The sequence below is a fragment of the Canis lupus genome, chromosome 25 (assembly GCF_003254725.2).
Source record: "Canis lupus dingo isolate Sandy chromosome 25, ASM325472v2, whole genome shotgun sequence".
NCBI classification, from domain to species: domain Eukaryota; kingdom Metazoa; phylum Chordata; class Mammalia; order Carnivora; family Canidae; genus Canis; species Canis lupus.
This window is the reverse complement of record NC_064267.1, coordinates 24,111,913-24,127,511: the sequence shown is the minus strand read 5'-3', so window position 1 is coordinate 24,127,511 and position 15,599 is coordinate 24,111,913. Positions and strand designations below refer to the sequence as shown.

Here is a 15,599-nt window from a genome sequence, read left to right as displayed (position 1 = left end):
GCGCGCGGCCCTCCCCGCCCCTCTTTGAGGTGCCGGTCTGCGAAGCCACGCGTCGCGCGAGAGCGGGTCCCGGGTTCGCGCCGCCCTCCCGCCCCACGGGGGGGATCTCCCGCCCGGGGCTCTCTCGCTGGCGGCGGCGGCGGCCCGGGCTTCCCTGTTCCCCGAGGAGCCACGAGTGGGTTTAGGCCCCTCGTTTAAGGTCGCCGTTGTGACTGGCCGTGGGTGAGGGGAGGCACGGAGGAGGACTTCACAGTCGGCGACAGTGACTAGCAGACTGCCCGGGGACCAGGCTGTACGTGTAGTAGGGACCTTCAGTCGTGTTCGCACGTAATCAAGTGCCCGCCGCTCCGCTTGGATTTCCCGCCGCGTGGGCCTCTCCCCGTGGCCCGCCGTCGTCGTGTGGATGCTTCATTTTTTTTTTTAATTTTACTTTTTTATTCATGAGAGACACAGAGAGGCAGAGACACAGGCAGAGGGAGAAGCAGGCTCCATGCGGGGAGCCGGATGCGGGACTCGACCCCGGGTCTCCGGGATCGCGGCCTGGGCGGAAGGCGGTGCTAAACCGCTGCGCCACCCAGGGATTCCCCGAGTGGATGCGTCAGATCCCAGCAGGGCTCCTGGCCGTGGCGCTGGAAACACTGGGGAGTACGCGCAGGGCATCCGGGAAAGTGCTCGCTGCCCAACCTGGCGCCAAGGTGTTGGGGGGGTGGGGGGGGTCCGGACGGCCCGACGGCCTGACCCAGGGACACCAGGGCCTGGAGGGGGCGGTGAGCACTGGGGTGAAGGACCCAGTGGTCCGCTCCTTCTAGCCACATACTTTTATTTATTTATTTTTAAAAGATTTTACTTATTCATTCATGAGAGACAGAGGGAGAGGCAGGCTCGGTGCGGGGAGCCCGACGTGGGACTCGATCGCAGCCCCCAGGGATCACGCCCGGAGCCGAAGGCAGAGGCTCAACCACTGAGCCACCCAGGTGCCCCTGGCCTCATTGTTTTAATGTCTGTAGTACTTAGGCACAGTTTGAGAAAGAATAATGTCTTTACTTTCAGAAAAAACATCAAAGACCTAGGGGCTGCTCAATATGGAGCACATATGGTCGTCTCCGAAGGCCTCGCCTGCCAAAACATGTTTCTCAGTATTTTTCTCCTTTCCTTTTTCGATCCCACTCCTCCCCCCTCCCCAATCTCTCTCTCTCTCTCTCTCTCTCTCTCTTTCTCTCTTTTTTTTTTCCCCAAATGGGAGGGAGCCCAGGCTCGAGTTACCCTAGGACGTGTGGGGTTCACCGGAGGCCCGTTGGCGGCTGTTTGGAGGCGATCGATGAGGCCTTTCAGGAACTGCCTCCAGCCCGGGTTGGGAACCTGGGAGATGGGCTGCAGAGCCAGGCTGGGGAGGCCCGGACTCCCCAGGACCCAGAGCCTGCCGGGGGCACAGTCCAGGCATCATCAGATACGGAGGCTGCAGGTCGCTTTTGGCATTCTATCAGCAAAAGCACGTTTTCCTGTTAGTGCTTCCTTAATGCGGTCAAGTTACACTGGCTGAATCCCCAGGCCTTATTGCTCGAATGGGGGGCACTTAAATGTTTATTGAATGAATTTTGAATGAAGGTAGTAAAGGCAATAGCCGGCAAACCACTTTTTTACTTTGCTCCAAACAAGAGTTAGTTGCACAGTTCCTCTTCTTCATTAAGTGCTATTATTGTTATTATTTACTATTACTGTGTAGACCACCGGCTCAGTTTTTCAAATTATTTAGCAGAGAGAGGGACAGGGGAAAGTTGGCTAAAAGTTCAGGCACTTTCCTTCAGGAATTTCTCAAGAAGAAATCTCAGAATGTCAGGAGTCATTAACGTGATCTAGTTCCAACTTCTGAATTTCTCTGAAGATGAACAGAGACCCAGAAAGGTGTTCAGGGCACACAGCTGGGATGGAGCTGGGGAAGGGCCCTCTTTCCCAGGCCTAGTACCCACAGGGCTCCCTACCTCACAGTACCCTCAAGGGAAGGACAAGCTGGATAATTTCCTCTCTTTTAGCTTCTCCCATTAAATGGATTCCTATCATCACCTCTGAAAAATGATATTCTCCTTCAGTAAATTTACATGTAGGGTTAGTATTAAAAGCAGGGGTAAATTCTTGGGGCTCCCATTTAAAAGAAGAAGCATGCTGTTGCCAGAACTTGCAGCTTTTTCTAATGCAATATTAATGATGGTGGGGGAAGGAAATATATCACACATGGAGCTGATTAAATATGAATCTTTATCACATCTTCCAGTGTTCGGAGGCCTTACACGACTTATACACAGAGACCAGTGGGCAAATTACCTGACAAGTGGTTTGAAAACCTGGGCTTTAGACCTGGCTTTGCCATCAACCTGCTGCATATCTTGACCAATTTTGCTGCATCTATTTCTCTTTCTCTTCTCATATATATACATATATGTATATATATGCAAACGTGTATATGTATGTATTATGCGTAGATAATAATATATTTTAATTTGTAATCTATGTGATTTATTCATAAATCCAATTTCTGTTCTTCTATTCTCTGATGTATCAACATACAGTGATCCCCTTACCCATATAGATGGAAAAACAAGAGTCAACACTAGAACCCTGCTGCTTCTTGTATTAGTATTGAGTGAATATTAAACTTGTAAAAGGGTTTCTAGCTGCTTCTGCCCTAGAAGAGCAGGGGCATTTGGAGCTGATTTCCCCATGCCTACACTGCACAGCTGGAGAGCCCTGCTCAGGAAGACAGTTCCTACTCCCTGAAGAGAGTTACTGCAAATATGGGCATCCACCAGCCTCTGTGATGGGTAAGATGAGCATAGATCAATAAGGTTTAAAAAAAAAAAATCGTAAAGTTTTTTTTTTTTTTTTTACTTTTAAGCAATCTCTACACCAATGTAGGGCTCGAACTCACAACCCTAAGATCAAAAGTTGCATGCTCTAGGCATCTGGGTGTCTCAGTCTGTTAAACATGTGTTGGGCTCAGGCCATGGTCCTGGAGTCCCGGTATGGAGCCCTGCATCCGGCTTCCTGCTTACCCCTTTCCCTCTGCTCCTCCCCTTGCTTGTGTTCTTTCTCACTCTTGACCACTCTCTCGAATAGATAAATAAAATCTTACAAATAAAAAAAGAATTGAATGCTCCACTGACTGAGCTAGCTAGCATCACTGCCCCTCCTCTCCCAGCACAGATCAATTCTTTAGGATACTTACTTCTACTACCCATTCATCCACATTCCTCGCTCCATTTTCTCATTCAAGCCAGGAATAACCTAGGCAGAATATAATTGTCTTGGGTTCAGGAGGGTGAATTTAAAGCAGAACTGGAAGTCAGTACCATTTTACTTGGGCAGTGCTTCTCAAAACATATCCTCTCTGTTGCCTTAGACTTTGAGCCCTCAAGGTCCAGTGTGACAAAGGTTATGGTTCCTCTATTGAGGAGTATAGCAGCTAGTCTTAATTTGTTTTTAGAGTCTCACATCCAACATAAACTCTAGTCAAATTTAATAATGAGATAAAATTAATAAAGCCAATGTTCACAATTATATTCAACTGATCCTTTCCCCTCACACAACAAACTCCCAAATTATCAATGTTGGGGGTAAGTGGAGAAGCTAGCAAATTATCCACCATTAAGAATAAGACAATAAAGTTGTTCTTGCTTGCTTTGGAGAAGAACTTTCTTGATGTGAGAAAATTACTTGGGGAACTGTCTGCCGTGTTGAAAATTAAGTCTAGGGCACTTTTTCCCTTCTGCCTGCCTGGCCCTGGTTGACCTTGACTAGCCTGATGCTGCCTGGTTGGCATCCAGAGTGTATCAAGGAACAGTTGTGATATGTTTTCCCTCGATATGGAGCGGGACAGGCAGTTTCTCTTCACTGAGACTGTCTTTTCCTCTGTCACCTTCCTACTGGGAACCTTGATGACGTGGGGGCTAAAAAAATCTCACAAAGCACCAGGTTTGAGAGAATCTCCTTCAGCAGGGACTTAGGCATGTGGGAATGGGCTGTCCAGCCCAAACATCTGCTCTCCATGCCCTAGGCATGCAGAGAAAGGATGGAGCTGAAAATTCAGCCAACTGAAGGTAGACATGTCACCCCATGTGTTTAAATCCAGATGATAATGTGAATTGTTCTTTGTGGCTATAGCTGTGCAATATAGTAGAAAGAGGTCTCCTGCCACTCCTCTTAAACATCATCCTCAGGATCCTGTTTTGGACCTTTTCTTATATGAAAATCTCTCTGTGGGCAATATATAATCATAATACTTAACTTCCTGAGGTCGTTACGGGGATTAAATGAGAAAATCTACTAAAAGTGCTTTCCACAGTGCCCAACACATAGCAAGTATTCAATGCATGTTAGCAGTTAGTATTTTGAACCATTCTGTGATTTCATTTGATGCCAATGACATATTTGTCAACAATTCAGACCTTTTCTTGAAACACTAGATCTGAATATCCAACCCCCTTCTGCGGGTTATTTACATATAGATGAACTTAGACTTGTAAGGCCCCCTATGTTCAAAACAGACTGAATTTCTAGTCTGTTCTCCTAGTCTCTATGAGAGACACCACCACCAATCAGGAGCTCAGGCCAGCTACCTGGTAACTGTCACCAAGTCCTCCTAAATATTTCAAATAAGTGAACCCACAACCTCCTGCCTTAGTAATGACAGATACTGAATTTTGCCTGTATCATTCCATCATTTTTCCTACTGCCAGTCTGTCCTCACAGCAGCTGGAGGGATCTTTATGTATTGCAATTTGATCATGTCATTGCCCTGCTTTAAATCTTTTGTGCATTCCCCATAGACATCAGAAAAACCCAAGTGCTAAATGTACAATGCTCTTTAGAGTCTCCTTTCTCACCACTTTCCCTTCATACCTACTAAGTGCTGGCACTGAGGTTTTCTTTTCTTTTCTTTCTTATTTCTTGTTTTGCCTTCATGTCTTTGCACATGTTGTCTTTCTGCCCAGCATACACCACTCTCTCCTTCATCAGATTCCTGATGCTTGTCCTTCAAGATTCAGCCTGGGTGTTCACTTCTTGGAAGCCTTCACCAAGCCCCAGGCTGATTACAGAGTTTTTATCCTGAGTTTTACAGAGTTTTATAGGATTGCAATTTCTTGTTCTTCTCCACTAGGTGTGAGTTCCTTGAGGGCAGTGTGAGTAAATCTTCGATCTTTGTGGCCACAAGGCTTTCATGCCTGGCACACAGTAGGTGTTTATCACATGTTTGCTGAATATGAGAATGACCCCAAATTAGAACAAATGACTGGGGTTCTATAGATTTGTATCATCAAAATTTGGGGAAAGTTATTTTTCTGCGCCTCTGTTTCTCATTTGTTAAGATGGGAACTAACAATACCCCTAAATACCCCTAATATTGTGAGAAGTAAATGAAAAGTGAATGCAAGTCTTCTAGCACCGTAGGAAGGTCATTGTTATAATAAGGACTGACCTACATTTCCCATGCATGAATACATTTTCATACAGGGACTTAATGCGTACCTACTGTACGGATCCACATTTCTGCGTTTGTGCACCTGTGTGGTTACATGGAAAAGCAATTTCCAAACATACCTTTCCCTATTTATGTGTTTGGATATAATGAACCCCCCAATTAGCAGCCATTCTGTGGATTCATTATATCTAAACACACAACTACAAACAGTGCAAATTTATAGAACACCGAATGGGTAATTATAGCCCCTTCCTCTTTTTACTATGACTATTCTGTACCTTCGTACTAAAACGGTAACATTGAAGCACTTTCCCGCTAGGCTTTCATTTTATTTTTACGTGGGTCACTCGGAGCAGTCATTGATGGTATTGTTTTCCTCATTCTGCACGTGAACAAACGGAGGCACAGATGATTCATTAGCTAGCATGCTTGCTTTCCAATGTTGCAACAGAGTGGAGGTCAGAACCCTAGGATGCCGTTTCTCCTGTCTTCTTTCTTTTTCCACGAGTTGGTGTAGAAAGTTTGCGCAGAATGAGTGATGATACGACCGAGCCAGAGCTGACCAGTGTGTAAACCGTCCAGTGCTTATGTACGACGATGCTCTCAGTTGTCAGTTATCTCTGCACACTGGACCTGCCCTAAATGTGGAATCCGCTATTCTCACATCAGTTCCCGATTTTTTCAATTCCCGGCAGGGTAATTGCCTCTCCTTCCGTACAGCGCAGTTGCCAGCTGCCCGGCCGCCCTGGGGCTTTGAAGTGGGAGGCGCAGCGGGGCTCTGTAGGCGCCGCCCGAGGCCGCGCTGGAGAGGAGCGCGCGGGGGCTTCTTCCACTGCGTCCACCTCCGGGTCCCGTTCCTCTTTAACAAGCCAGGTGGCGCCACCTCCCAACCCCTGCTGGAGCTGGGGGGTCTTCCCGCCCGGGGCGGGGTCGGGAGGAGAGGGAGCACGAGCTCAGCCTCAGGCGGGAGCTTCGCCCTGCGCCCCGCGCCCCCGGCCCCGCGCCCTCGGCCCCGCGCCCTCGGCCCTGCGCCCCGCGCCCTCCCCTCCGCTCTGCGCTCTCGCGTCTGCGGGGAGGGACACGTGCTTTGCTCTTCTTCCGCGCCCCTCGCACGATCCCGGCAAGCCCAAAGGGAAACGGGGTGTCCTGTGTGCCACATGGAGCTTGGGGAACGGAAATCATTAAAGCCGTGAGGTTTCCTGGCTCTTCGCGGTGTTTACGGTGGGTTTTGATTTGGGGAAGGAGAGCGAGGAAAGGTTAAGGCCGGTTCCAATCTGCCGGCAAGCTGCGTCTGTCTGTGCAGCAGATGACGCGTGGGGCGCTCTGGTGCGCGCGGGGCTGTGGGTGCAGGATCCCGTCCCTGGGTGTCCTGTGTGGTGGCCTACCTGCCTCTACGGAACAGAGTAGGTGCATGTTCATTTTAAAAACAAAACAAAACAAAAATCGGGTAGAAATCCTCCCAGCTGCAAGAGGAGGGCTTTGAGGTTCCGTCCTAGGACAGCTGAGAGTCTGAATCTATTATGGAAGGCGCACGGTTCAGTTTTCAAACCCCATTTTTTATCCTTGAAATGTTTCCAGTCTTTGAACTACTGTTACTTAACAGGAAGAAGGGAGAAACTCCATTATATGAGCATATCGATTTACGTGATCTAAACCAAACATCCCTGAATAAAAATGTTTGTTGAAACTTACAAAATAACTACTGTCTGGTAACGAAAATGGAGCCATACACATGTGCTGCTGTTGCAAATCATCACCAAATTTGAAGTTAAGACGAATTCAATAAAAGTAAGGTTTTGTTTTTTTTTTTTTTAATTCACTGGAACACTTAAGAGTAGAGTTGGTATTATGGCCTATAGCAATTTTAAGATTTTAATTGAAATGACAGTAACATACATACAAACACATAGAGCACTCAGCAACATTAGTAATGATGACAGTGTGCTATTAATGCTGCTTTTTATATGGTGCTGGTGGTGTGTTTATTACAGTGTGCACTCCGGAGCAGGGTTTTTCATACTGCAGGTTGCCAACCATTAGTAACTCATGAAATCGACACTGTGGGATTTGAGTGGTATTTTTTTTCTTTTAACGAAATAGAAAAGAATTAAAAATATCAGAAAGATGTAAGAATAAATATCCTTTCACAAATCATTTTTTTTTCTCCCACTTCGTGCCTATGACCTGGGTCACAATGTAAAATGTATTTCTTATCATGGTTTACATTTAAAAAGGAGTTTGAAAGTTGTGGTTTCTAATTTAAAATGTTATTTTATTTTTAAAATAATCTCTAAGCTCAAAGTGGGGGTGGAACTCATAACCCCGAGATCAAGAGTCACATACTCTACTTGACTGAGCCAGCCAACCACCCCAAGGTATTCAATTTTAAAACCTCAGCATGGTAGGTTCTTTCCTGATTATGAAGGTTACACTGGATAAGAGATCATGTCAGGCTTAGGGCCACAGTGAGAAGACTGGCAAGAAAGAACGGAGGAGGAGCCAAGGCTTTAAGAGAGGATGAGTGGCAGTAGGAAGATTACCGCAGGGGCCCTGGAGCAAAGAGCAAAGCATAGTACTGCTTATTCAAACTGGCTGTGGGAGGAGGGCTGGCTGGAGTCACACACTTCTGCTTGGGGACTCACTATCTTAACAGGACCAGGTGGGGTAGTGTTGACCCATGAGAAGCAAGTTAGGCGCTCAGTGATGGATGCTGGGTGGTAAGGAATGCTTTTGTTCCTCCACTTCTTTCCAGTCTCCGTGGAGAAGAGGAGCAGGTACTACTGTTACTGTTTTAGGGCACCCATTACACCATATTTACTAGAAGCCAGGTCATTTTGTGTTTTTTGTTGTTTTGTTGTTGTTGTTGTTGTTGTTGTTGTTTTGTCATTTTGTGTTTAAAGGCAATGGCTCCCTTTGGCTATCCTATTTCCTGGTAAGTGGGCCTGCTGGGTACAGTCTGCCCTGAAGGGGGACACCTAAGAGTTGACATCCCTTTCCTACTCCAAATACTAGGTAGCTGAGCCAAAACCCAGCTTGGGTGTGGCCCTCTTTACTTGGAAACATGCTGATCATGGCTTTGGGTTCCTGCCTCCCCTGGTGAGCCAGAGGGAAAGGAGATGTTGAACTGGACTTCGGAGATGGACCTACCACAGGCTCCATTTAGCTTGACTTAGAGCTCTGTGCTGAGGTGTATGCTGTTTTTGCCTCTAGTAATCCAGTGGGCATTGTCCACTTTCTCTTGTTCCAGAAATGTCTAATAATTCCCTATAGCAGTTGTTCTCAGACTTTAGCATGCATCAGAGTCACCCGGGGGCTCTTGTTAAACCACTGATTGTTTTGATTCACCAGGTCTGGGTGGGGCTTGAGAATTTGCCTTCCTAACAAGTTCCTAAGTGATGCTGTTGCTGCTGACCCAGGACCAAACCTTGAGAATGATTTCTCCATAAAATTCTGAGAAGGCAGCAGCCCAGGTGGCCCAGTGGTTTAGTGCCTGCCTCAGCCCAGGGCCTGATCCTGGAGACCAGGGATCGAGTCCCACGTCGGGCTCCCTGCATGGAGCCTGCTTCTCCCTCTGCCTGTGTCTCTGCCCCTCTCTCTCTCTCTCTCTCTCTCTCTCTCTCTCTGTGTGTCTCTCACAAATAAATAAAATCTTAAAAAAAAATTCTGAGAAGCGTTCAGGAGTAGGAAGGTGACCTGCAGAGCAAAATGAAAACACTCCTGAGTTTTGGGCCCTAATGCCAACTCAATCCCAAGAACCCTGCCCCAGGCCAATCCCCCAACACTCAAGGCTGCCAGGGGATCCAATATGGAGGACGGTGACTCCAGCAACGCCAACTCCCAGTGGTTAGTTGGGGGACTTTCCATCTTGGAGGAGGACTCAGGAGAGTATGGGTTCGGGGCACCTTATTCTTGGACAGACCATTAAGTGATTGATTGTAGAGGCCCTGTAGGATTGCTAGTTACTATCTATATGCTCAGCATTCCTGGGTTTCTCTACCACCTTGTATCACAGGGCCTAGGAGTGTAAAAACTATTTCCCAGTCGCCCTTGCATCTAGAATCAGGGTGCACTTTAGGTTCTGATAATGAAAAGCACTCACATAGGATGGGAAGGCCAGAAAGAGGAGCACCCTGTCTTCCTTTAGCTTGTGAGTGCCCAAGAAGGCTCTGGAAGGCATGAATATGGGCAGTGGCTGCATTCCATGGTTATGGGGGTTCTGACGGCTTCCCCCGACTCTATTCCTCTAATCCTTCCACTTGAGAACTTGTATTAAATCTGTTTGAGCTCAAAAGATCTAGATTGTCTTCTGTTTCCTGTGCTAAACCCTGACGGATCCAGGGAAGAGGCTGTTTGGGCGCTTCGTACTTGAGGCCAGGATTAGCGTGGGCACAGTGGCACAGCGTAGTGGAGACCCTGCAGGTGGTGAGATGGCCAGGGCAGTCTGGGGACACTGAGCCTGATCCCAGGGAGCCTGCATGCTATCCAGAAATCAGGAAACTGAAGAGATGAGCCTGCTGAATCCCTGTCATCTTGTTCTCTCTCCCAACAAAAGCTCACTTCTGCTGCTTCCCCCTTCTGATTTTTCATGGCAAAACAGGAAAAACAGTAATTTTTGGAGAGTCCAGGCAAAAATTTTTCCTAGGGCTCAGAGATTATCTGTTCTGCTCATTTTGATACTTGATTGTGTGTTGTCCTGTGCTGTGCTCCAATATCTGGGCACTCACTCTGTGGTGAGGTTGTAAGTGATTAAGGGAGGATAATGAGTTTTCAGTTTCCAGCCTGAGAATGATGATTTTCTTGGGCGAGTCTGCTTCACTCAAGTGTGATCTGGGAGCCGAGTGGACGATGCAAGTTTCTGTGGCAGCACAGACAGTATGGCCGTGCCCTCTGCCCGGCCTTGCAGCCTAAAGCCCACCTTGGGGCCCTCAATCTGCAGATATTATTCAGGAGCTGGTTCTTTGACTCGTCAATTCTTCCTGAGCAGAGACAAGATATGGTCATTTAACTAATTTTTGTGCAGAAGGAACTGATCGCTTTGGTAACTGTGTCATTGTTCACAAATGCATGGTACCACTCTCTGCAGGAGGCACACATGTCCCTACTCTGTGGCTGGCAGTTGTGGTCACGTGAGACTGGCCCTGGCCAATGAAGGATGAGTGGAAATGACTGTCTTTGGTCCTTAGTCCCTCTAAGCACATGGCAGCAATGAATCAGACACATACAGGTGGCTCCAGATAGAGCCTGGGGCTCCAGAATAAAGTCTGTGGAGCAGGGCTGAATGGGAATGCAGAGTGGACATGTTGCTAAAACTTATGTTTTTATATTAATTCTGTACTAGGTAATTTACTTCTGTGAAGTAATTGGCATTCTCGAGGCTCAATATATCACACCTCTTGTCCTGGCCAGAGTTTGGTCCCAAAGGACTGGACTGGGCATGCTCAGGTCTTTCTTCCAAAGGCACCAATCAAATCACCCCTCCTCCCTCTCAGGGGCCAGAGCGGTTACTCCAAAGGGTTTTTGGTCCTGGATCCAATCCCCGGAAAACTTTAGGCAAGGGAAATAGAGGTTTCTGAAGGGATTTTGTTACTGTAGAACTTTATCACTCCCTGTAGCAAAAAGAATTTGCCAGAAATAGAAATATTAGGAGAGGCGATAAAAACATTAATTTTTGTCTCATTTTTATTCTTGCCTATTTGAAAGCCTGGGGGAAGCATTCAAGTGACAGATCAAGGCATTGAAATAAGTTTAGATAATGGTAATCCTAACCTACATTAAATAGAGGTAATTTATTAGCGCATAGCTGCGATAGGAAAGCAGCTCCGTGGTAAACGAGAACCAAGGCCTGAAGGTTAATACGACCGACTTTCTGCCAAGACATCCCTTCCTCCAAGGGCCTGGCTTGTTGTTAATTGACAGCCTGTGGCTCCCAGCACAGTGCTCTGTTCCGGCTGCAGAGCCTGAGGGAAGAGGGCTTGTTTTGAAACCCAGTGTTCTTAATGAAGCAGCTTCTGACCCTGAAATGTGTAAGAAAATCATCTGAAAGTGTGATGAAAAACTCATCTATTGAAAGTCAGTGACCTTTCCAGTGTTGATTTTAAAATAATGGATTTGTTTTATTTGACACTTTGGTAAATGCTATAATAAAACATAACAAGGCCAAAGAAATTATCCAGAGTGTTTTGTGTCCTGCAGCGTGGAATATCTAAACTATATGCTTGCAAATGAGCATCATTATTAGTGAAATTTTGTTGCAAATTTTGGCACTGACTGTTTTGGAGTGTCAGACTTTAAGACGCTATCACAGAATTGGCAAGGTTTGAGGGATTTTTTTTTTTTTTACTGATTTAATAACATTTTTCTTTATTGTCCCCATAATCACCTGCTTTATGAACTGTGGCTAGAGCTGATGTTGCAACTGGTAATTTTCTTAGAAGCCAAATGCATTTATATTTTTCCGTCTTTTGATTTCCATCATTTCTGGGAATTGTTAGTAGATGGAATAAAAAGAGAATACATTATAAACAATTTGAAACACCAAAAACAAAATTCCTTGGACCTTTTACAGATACCACACATGCAAATAAATGTGGCTTTGCATTCCAATGGCATTTGAGTGGGGATTACATTTTCCTCATTAACCTCTTTCTTAACCAAACAGTATTGTTTTTCAAGCCTGTTTTATAGAAATCAAGTTTGACATTTTAATTTAATTTACACTGACTCAGCTCAAGTGAAGAGATAGACTGTCTTCTTTTGATCCTGGCCCTTTGTGCAGTCCTGGTTGATCTGTACCAAACAGCCTACTGGTTGAGGATGAAATTAAGAGATTGTATTGTTTGCCAAACCAAAACATTCAAAGTATTAGGTGTAGTTTTTCACTGCATTTCTAAGGAAAGAGGTGGGAGAAGCAATCGCAATGTACACCTGAGGTCTGAACGTGCCTGCTTTCCTGTGGCAAACCATTTATAAAACGAATGTACTTATTTCTAATTGAAAGAATACCCAATCTGTTTTGCATCAGTCATAACCAATAATTCCTCTGCTAATATGTGGACTTTAATTTGAAGCAGTGGGAATCTTCTCTTTTCTCCAGGAAAGTCAACAGAGTTGTTTAGAAAGATTGCACAACTTTGGTAGGAGCAGAAATGTAACCGGATTATTTTTCAAACTTCTGTAAACACTCATGCATGAATCTGCAATTTTTGCAGTATACGTTGTTTTTAACATCGATGTTTGAGTGCAGATGATGAAATATTTGTGTGCATATAGGTGTTGTCTAAGTAAGATGAAAGAGACATTAAAGTAAGTCTTCATTTTGGTTAAAGCGCCCCATTTTAGGAAATCCTCTACCAGTTGTGTTCACTCTGCTACTAGCTCTGTCTCGTTTTGGCAAGCATCCTGTTTCATTCTACCATCTTCTCATTCATTGTTTTTAGACTCCTATGATCCTGGCTTAAGATGGCATGAGTTAGAGTTGGAGAGAGAACCAACACTAGTTTTCATAGTGTCCACGGTTCCGAAACATCCTCTTTAACGTTACTTGACACCCTCTCCTACATGTGCTTTCTTTAGAAAGTGGAAGAAGACATTATTGAGAGTTTGTCAGATGAAACCATATTGCCAAACATTTGCAGAACTGAATTATTGACAAAATGCACGTGATTCCAAAAGGGCCTGCTTAATTGAAAGCAGTTGCAGTGTTTCAACATGAGAATGTGGCTTATCCTTTCCTTCGTCGATCTGTTTATATATTTTTTATTTTTTTTATTTTTTATTTTTTCGTCGATCTGTTTTTAGATTGCTATAGAACATACCTCTGGACCTCCACTGTCCCCCGATAGCCATTTCTACGCAGCTAACTCAGAACAGATTAGAGTTTTAGGGCACTCTATGCCTTTTATTTCTTGATCAAGCATACAGGAAAATCGCATTCTCATGTTCTCCCATGGTCACCGCTAACTCCTAGGAGGCTGAACTGCACGTGCCCAGAGTGCCCAGCACAGCCTACCAAGTTACACAGTCACGCTTGTCAACTCCCAGTGTGTGCCATGGTGGCCAAGATGCAGCCATGCCCCTTGGTGGGTCCTTTGAGGAGATGCTCATTCAAATCATGCAGCTTCTGTGTTGATTTATTGCTCACTCTTAAGTGTCCCAGTTGGGCTGACATCTAGCCTACCTCTGAGAATGACACTAAAATCAGCTTTGCCACTAACCAGAAACAAGGCTATGTCTATGGTGAAAGGACAATCGCCTCATGGAAAATTGCATTTGCATACTTGGTGATAATAATTAACAATTAGAACTTAAGATTTAAGAAAGCCCACATGTGTGGCATGTGTGATGTGTGGTAAGAGGAAATTTTTCAAAAATCTAATGTATTTGACGTCTCAATCGCCTTTTGACTAACAGAGCATTGGCATCTTGAAAACTGACCAAAGAAGTAGAAAAAAATTGTGTTTCATTTTGTCACTTGAAATATACTTCCTTTGTCAAATGACTCCCTTAACGAATAAGGGAAACAATCAAGGACAACATAGTTCATCTTCATTTGGAATTTCAGAAAAGCCAATGTCCCTAGTTGTCTTCTGAACTTTTCAAAGGACCTTTTGCTGTCTAGCTTCATCTTGTTTAAAGATGTCAGAGCTGTGTTGAGGTTAATATCAACAATCAGAAAGTAATATCATGGTTCTGGTTGTCATTATCCTGTTTAGACACGCTAGAACTAGATTGCCTGTCTTAAAACTTAATGGGCTAGAGAAGAGAAGCATCCAGGATCTTAATGATGGGGGCTTCCACTATCCAGGCATCTGCCAGATGTTCAATTTCTAAACTCAGAACATCTGATAAATCCACGATTTGCCTCACTTAGTATTCTTGGTCCTGGAAGCACATTAGAATAATCCCAAAATTAAAAAATATATATACATATATATCAATAGGTAGGCTCCACCCATTCCAATTAAAGTAGAATCTCTCAGGGTAGGGCCCCAGATTTCTTTTTGAAGTGCTCCCAAGTGATTTGAATGTGCGGCCAGGTTGAGACTCACTAACCCACATGATAATTTCATCTTTCAGAAGGGAGAGAGAGGAAGTGATGAAGAGGATTAACACCCTGCTTCTAATTCTGGCCAACTCGGAGGCCCTGCATGGAAAATCAGAAGTGACAGGAATCCTGGAAGAGGGCCACCTGGCCATCAGAAAATTCCAGAGGGATGTGGTCACTGCCAGACACACATTTGGTTAGTTGGAGTTTTAAAATATCTCAGGAAATTATAAAAGCCTGACTTTGACCCCTCAGTCTGAGATTCCAAAAAGGAGCCGGGGAGAGTCCTCAAAATAAAATTCGGATGCTACTATGGTAAATTGTCCTAGACAGAGGAGAAAAAAAGAAGAAAAGAAAAAAGAAGGAGGTGGCCAAAAAGATTTAGTGTCTTCATGCAGGAAGCTGTCTGCTGAGAGCAGATACATTTTTAAATGGTATATGTAAAATGTGAAAGATGATCTCAAAAAACAAGCATAGATATGAAAACTCTGTCAAGAATATGTGAGAAGAGAGTAGGAAAGATTAAATCTAGAAGGAGACTAACATTATAGATGATGAAGAGGGTCTGTTTGAAACAAAAACAAAGAAGTGTGGAATCCGTGTGGGGCTGTGATGGTGTTAGGTTGAGGTTATGTCAACGGTGAAAATACAAGGTGGCCACCCCCTCAGACTCCATCATCTCTTTAAATGAGAAAGGCAGGACAAAATTTGGGAAGAAGGAATTGAAAAATAAGAGCACTTAAGAGCAAATGCTGTCTTAAATAAGTTCAAACACTGGAAATCAGACTAGAATATTATTAGAATTTTCAAATGAAATTGCTTTAATCTTTAAAAAATATGGAGTTTTTTTTTTTTAAGGAAGAAAGTATAGCAAATGAAAGAAGTACCTGACCAGTTCCACATTTTTTTTCAAAAGGAGAGTAGAAAATGTATTTGAATTATAGACTCAAAGACCTGTTGATTTTTCAGTTCAAAAATCCTAGAATTTACTTTTAAGCATAGTTTGTAACATTTGCCAGGTTTAATCCTACTTATGACATAGTTCATGAAGAGGCTAGAGATGAGGAATCCTAAAATTTTAAA

General features: G+C 44.6%; 1 protein-coding gene across 1 annotated transcript; it reads left to right on the top strand.

The window, feature by feature from the left end:
* Nucleotides 1–104: 104 nt before the first annotated feature.
* On the top strand, nt 105–14,880 carry LOC125753664 (uncharacterized). Its single transcript, XM_049101375.1, has 2 exons — nt 105–2,816; nt 14,549–14,880. The coding sequence occupies exon 1, from the start codon at nt 491–493 to the stop codon at nt 1,538–1,540; it is 1,050 nt and encodes a 349-aa protein (XP_048957332.1). The 5' UTR covers nt 105–490; the 3' UTR covers nt 1,541–2,816; nt 14,549–14,880.
* The last annotated feature ends 719 nt before the right edge of the window (nt 14,881–15,599 follow it).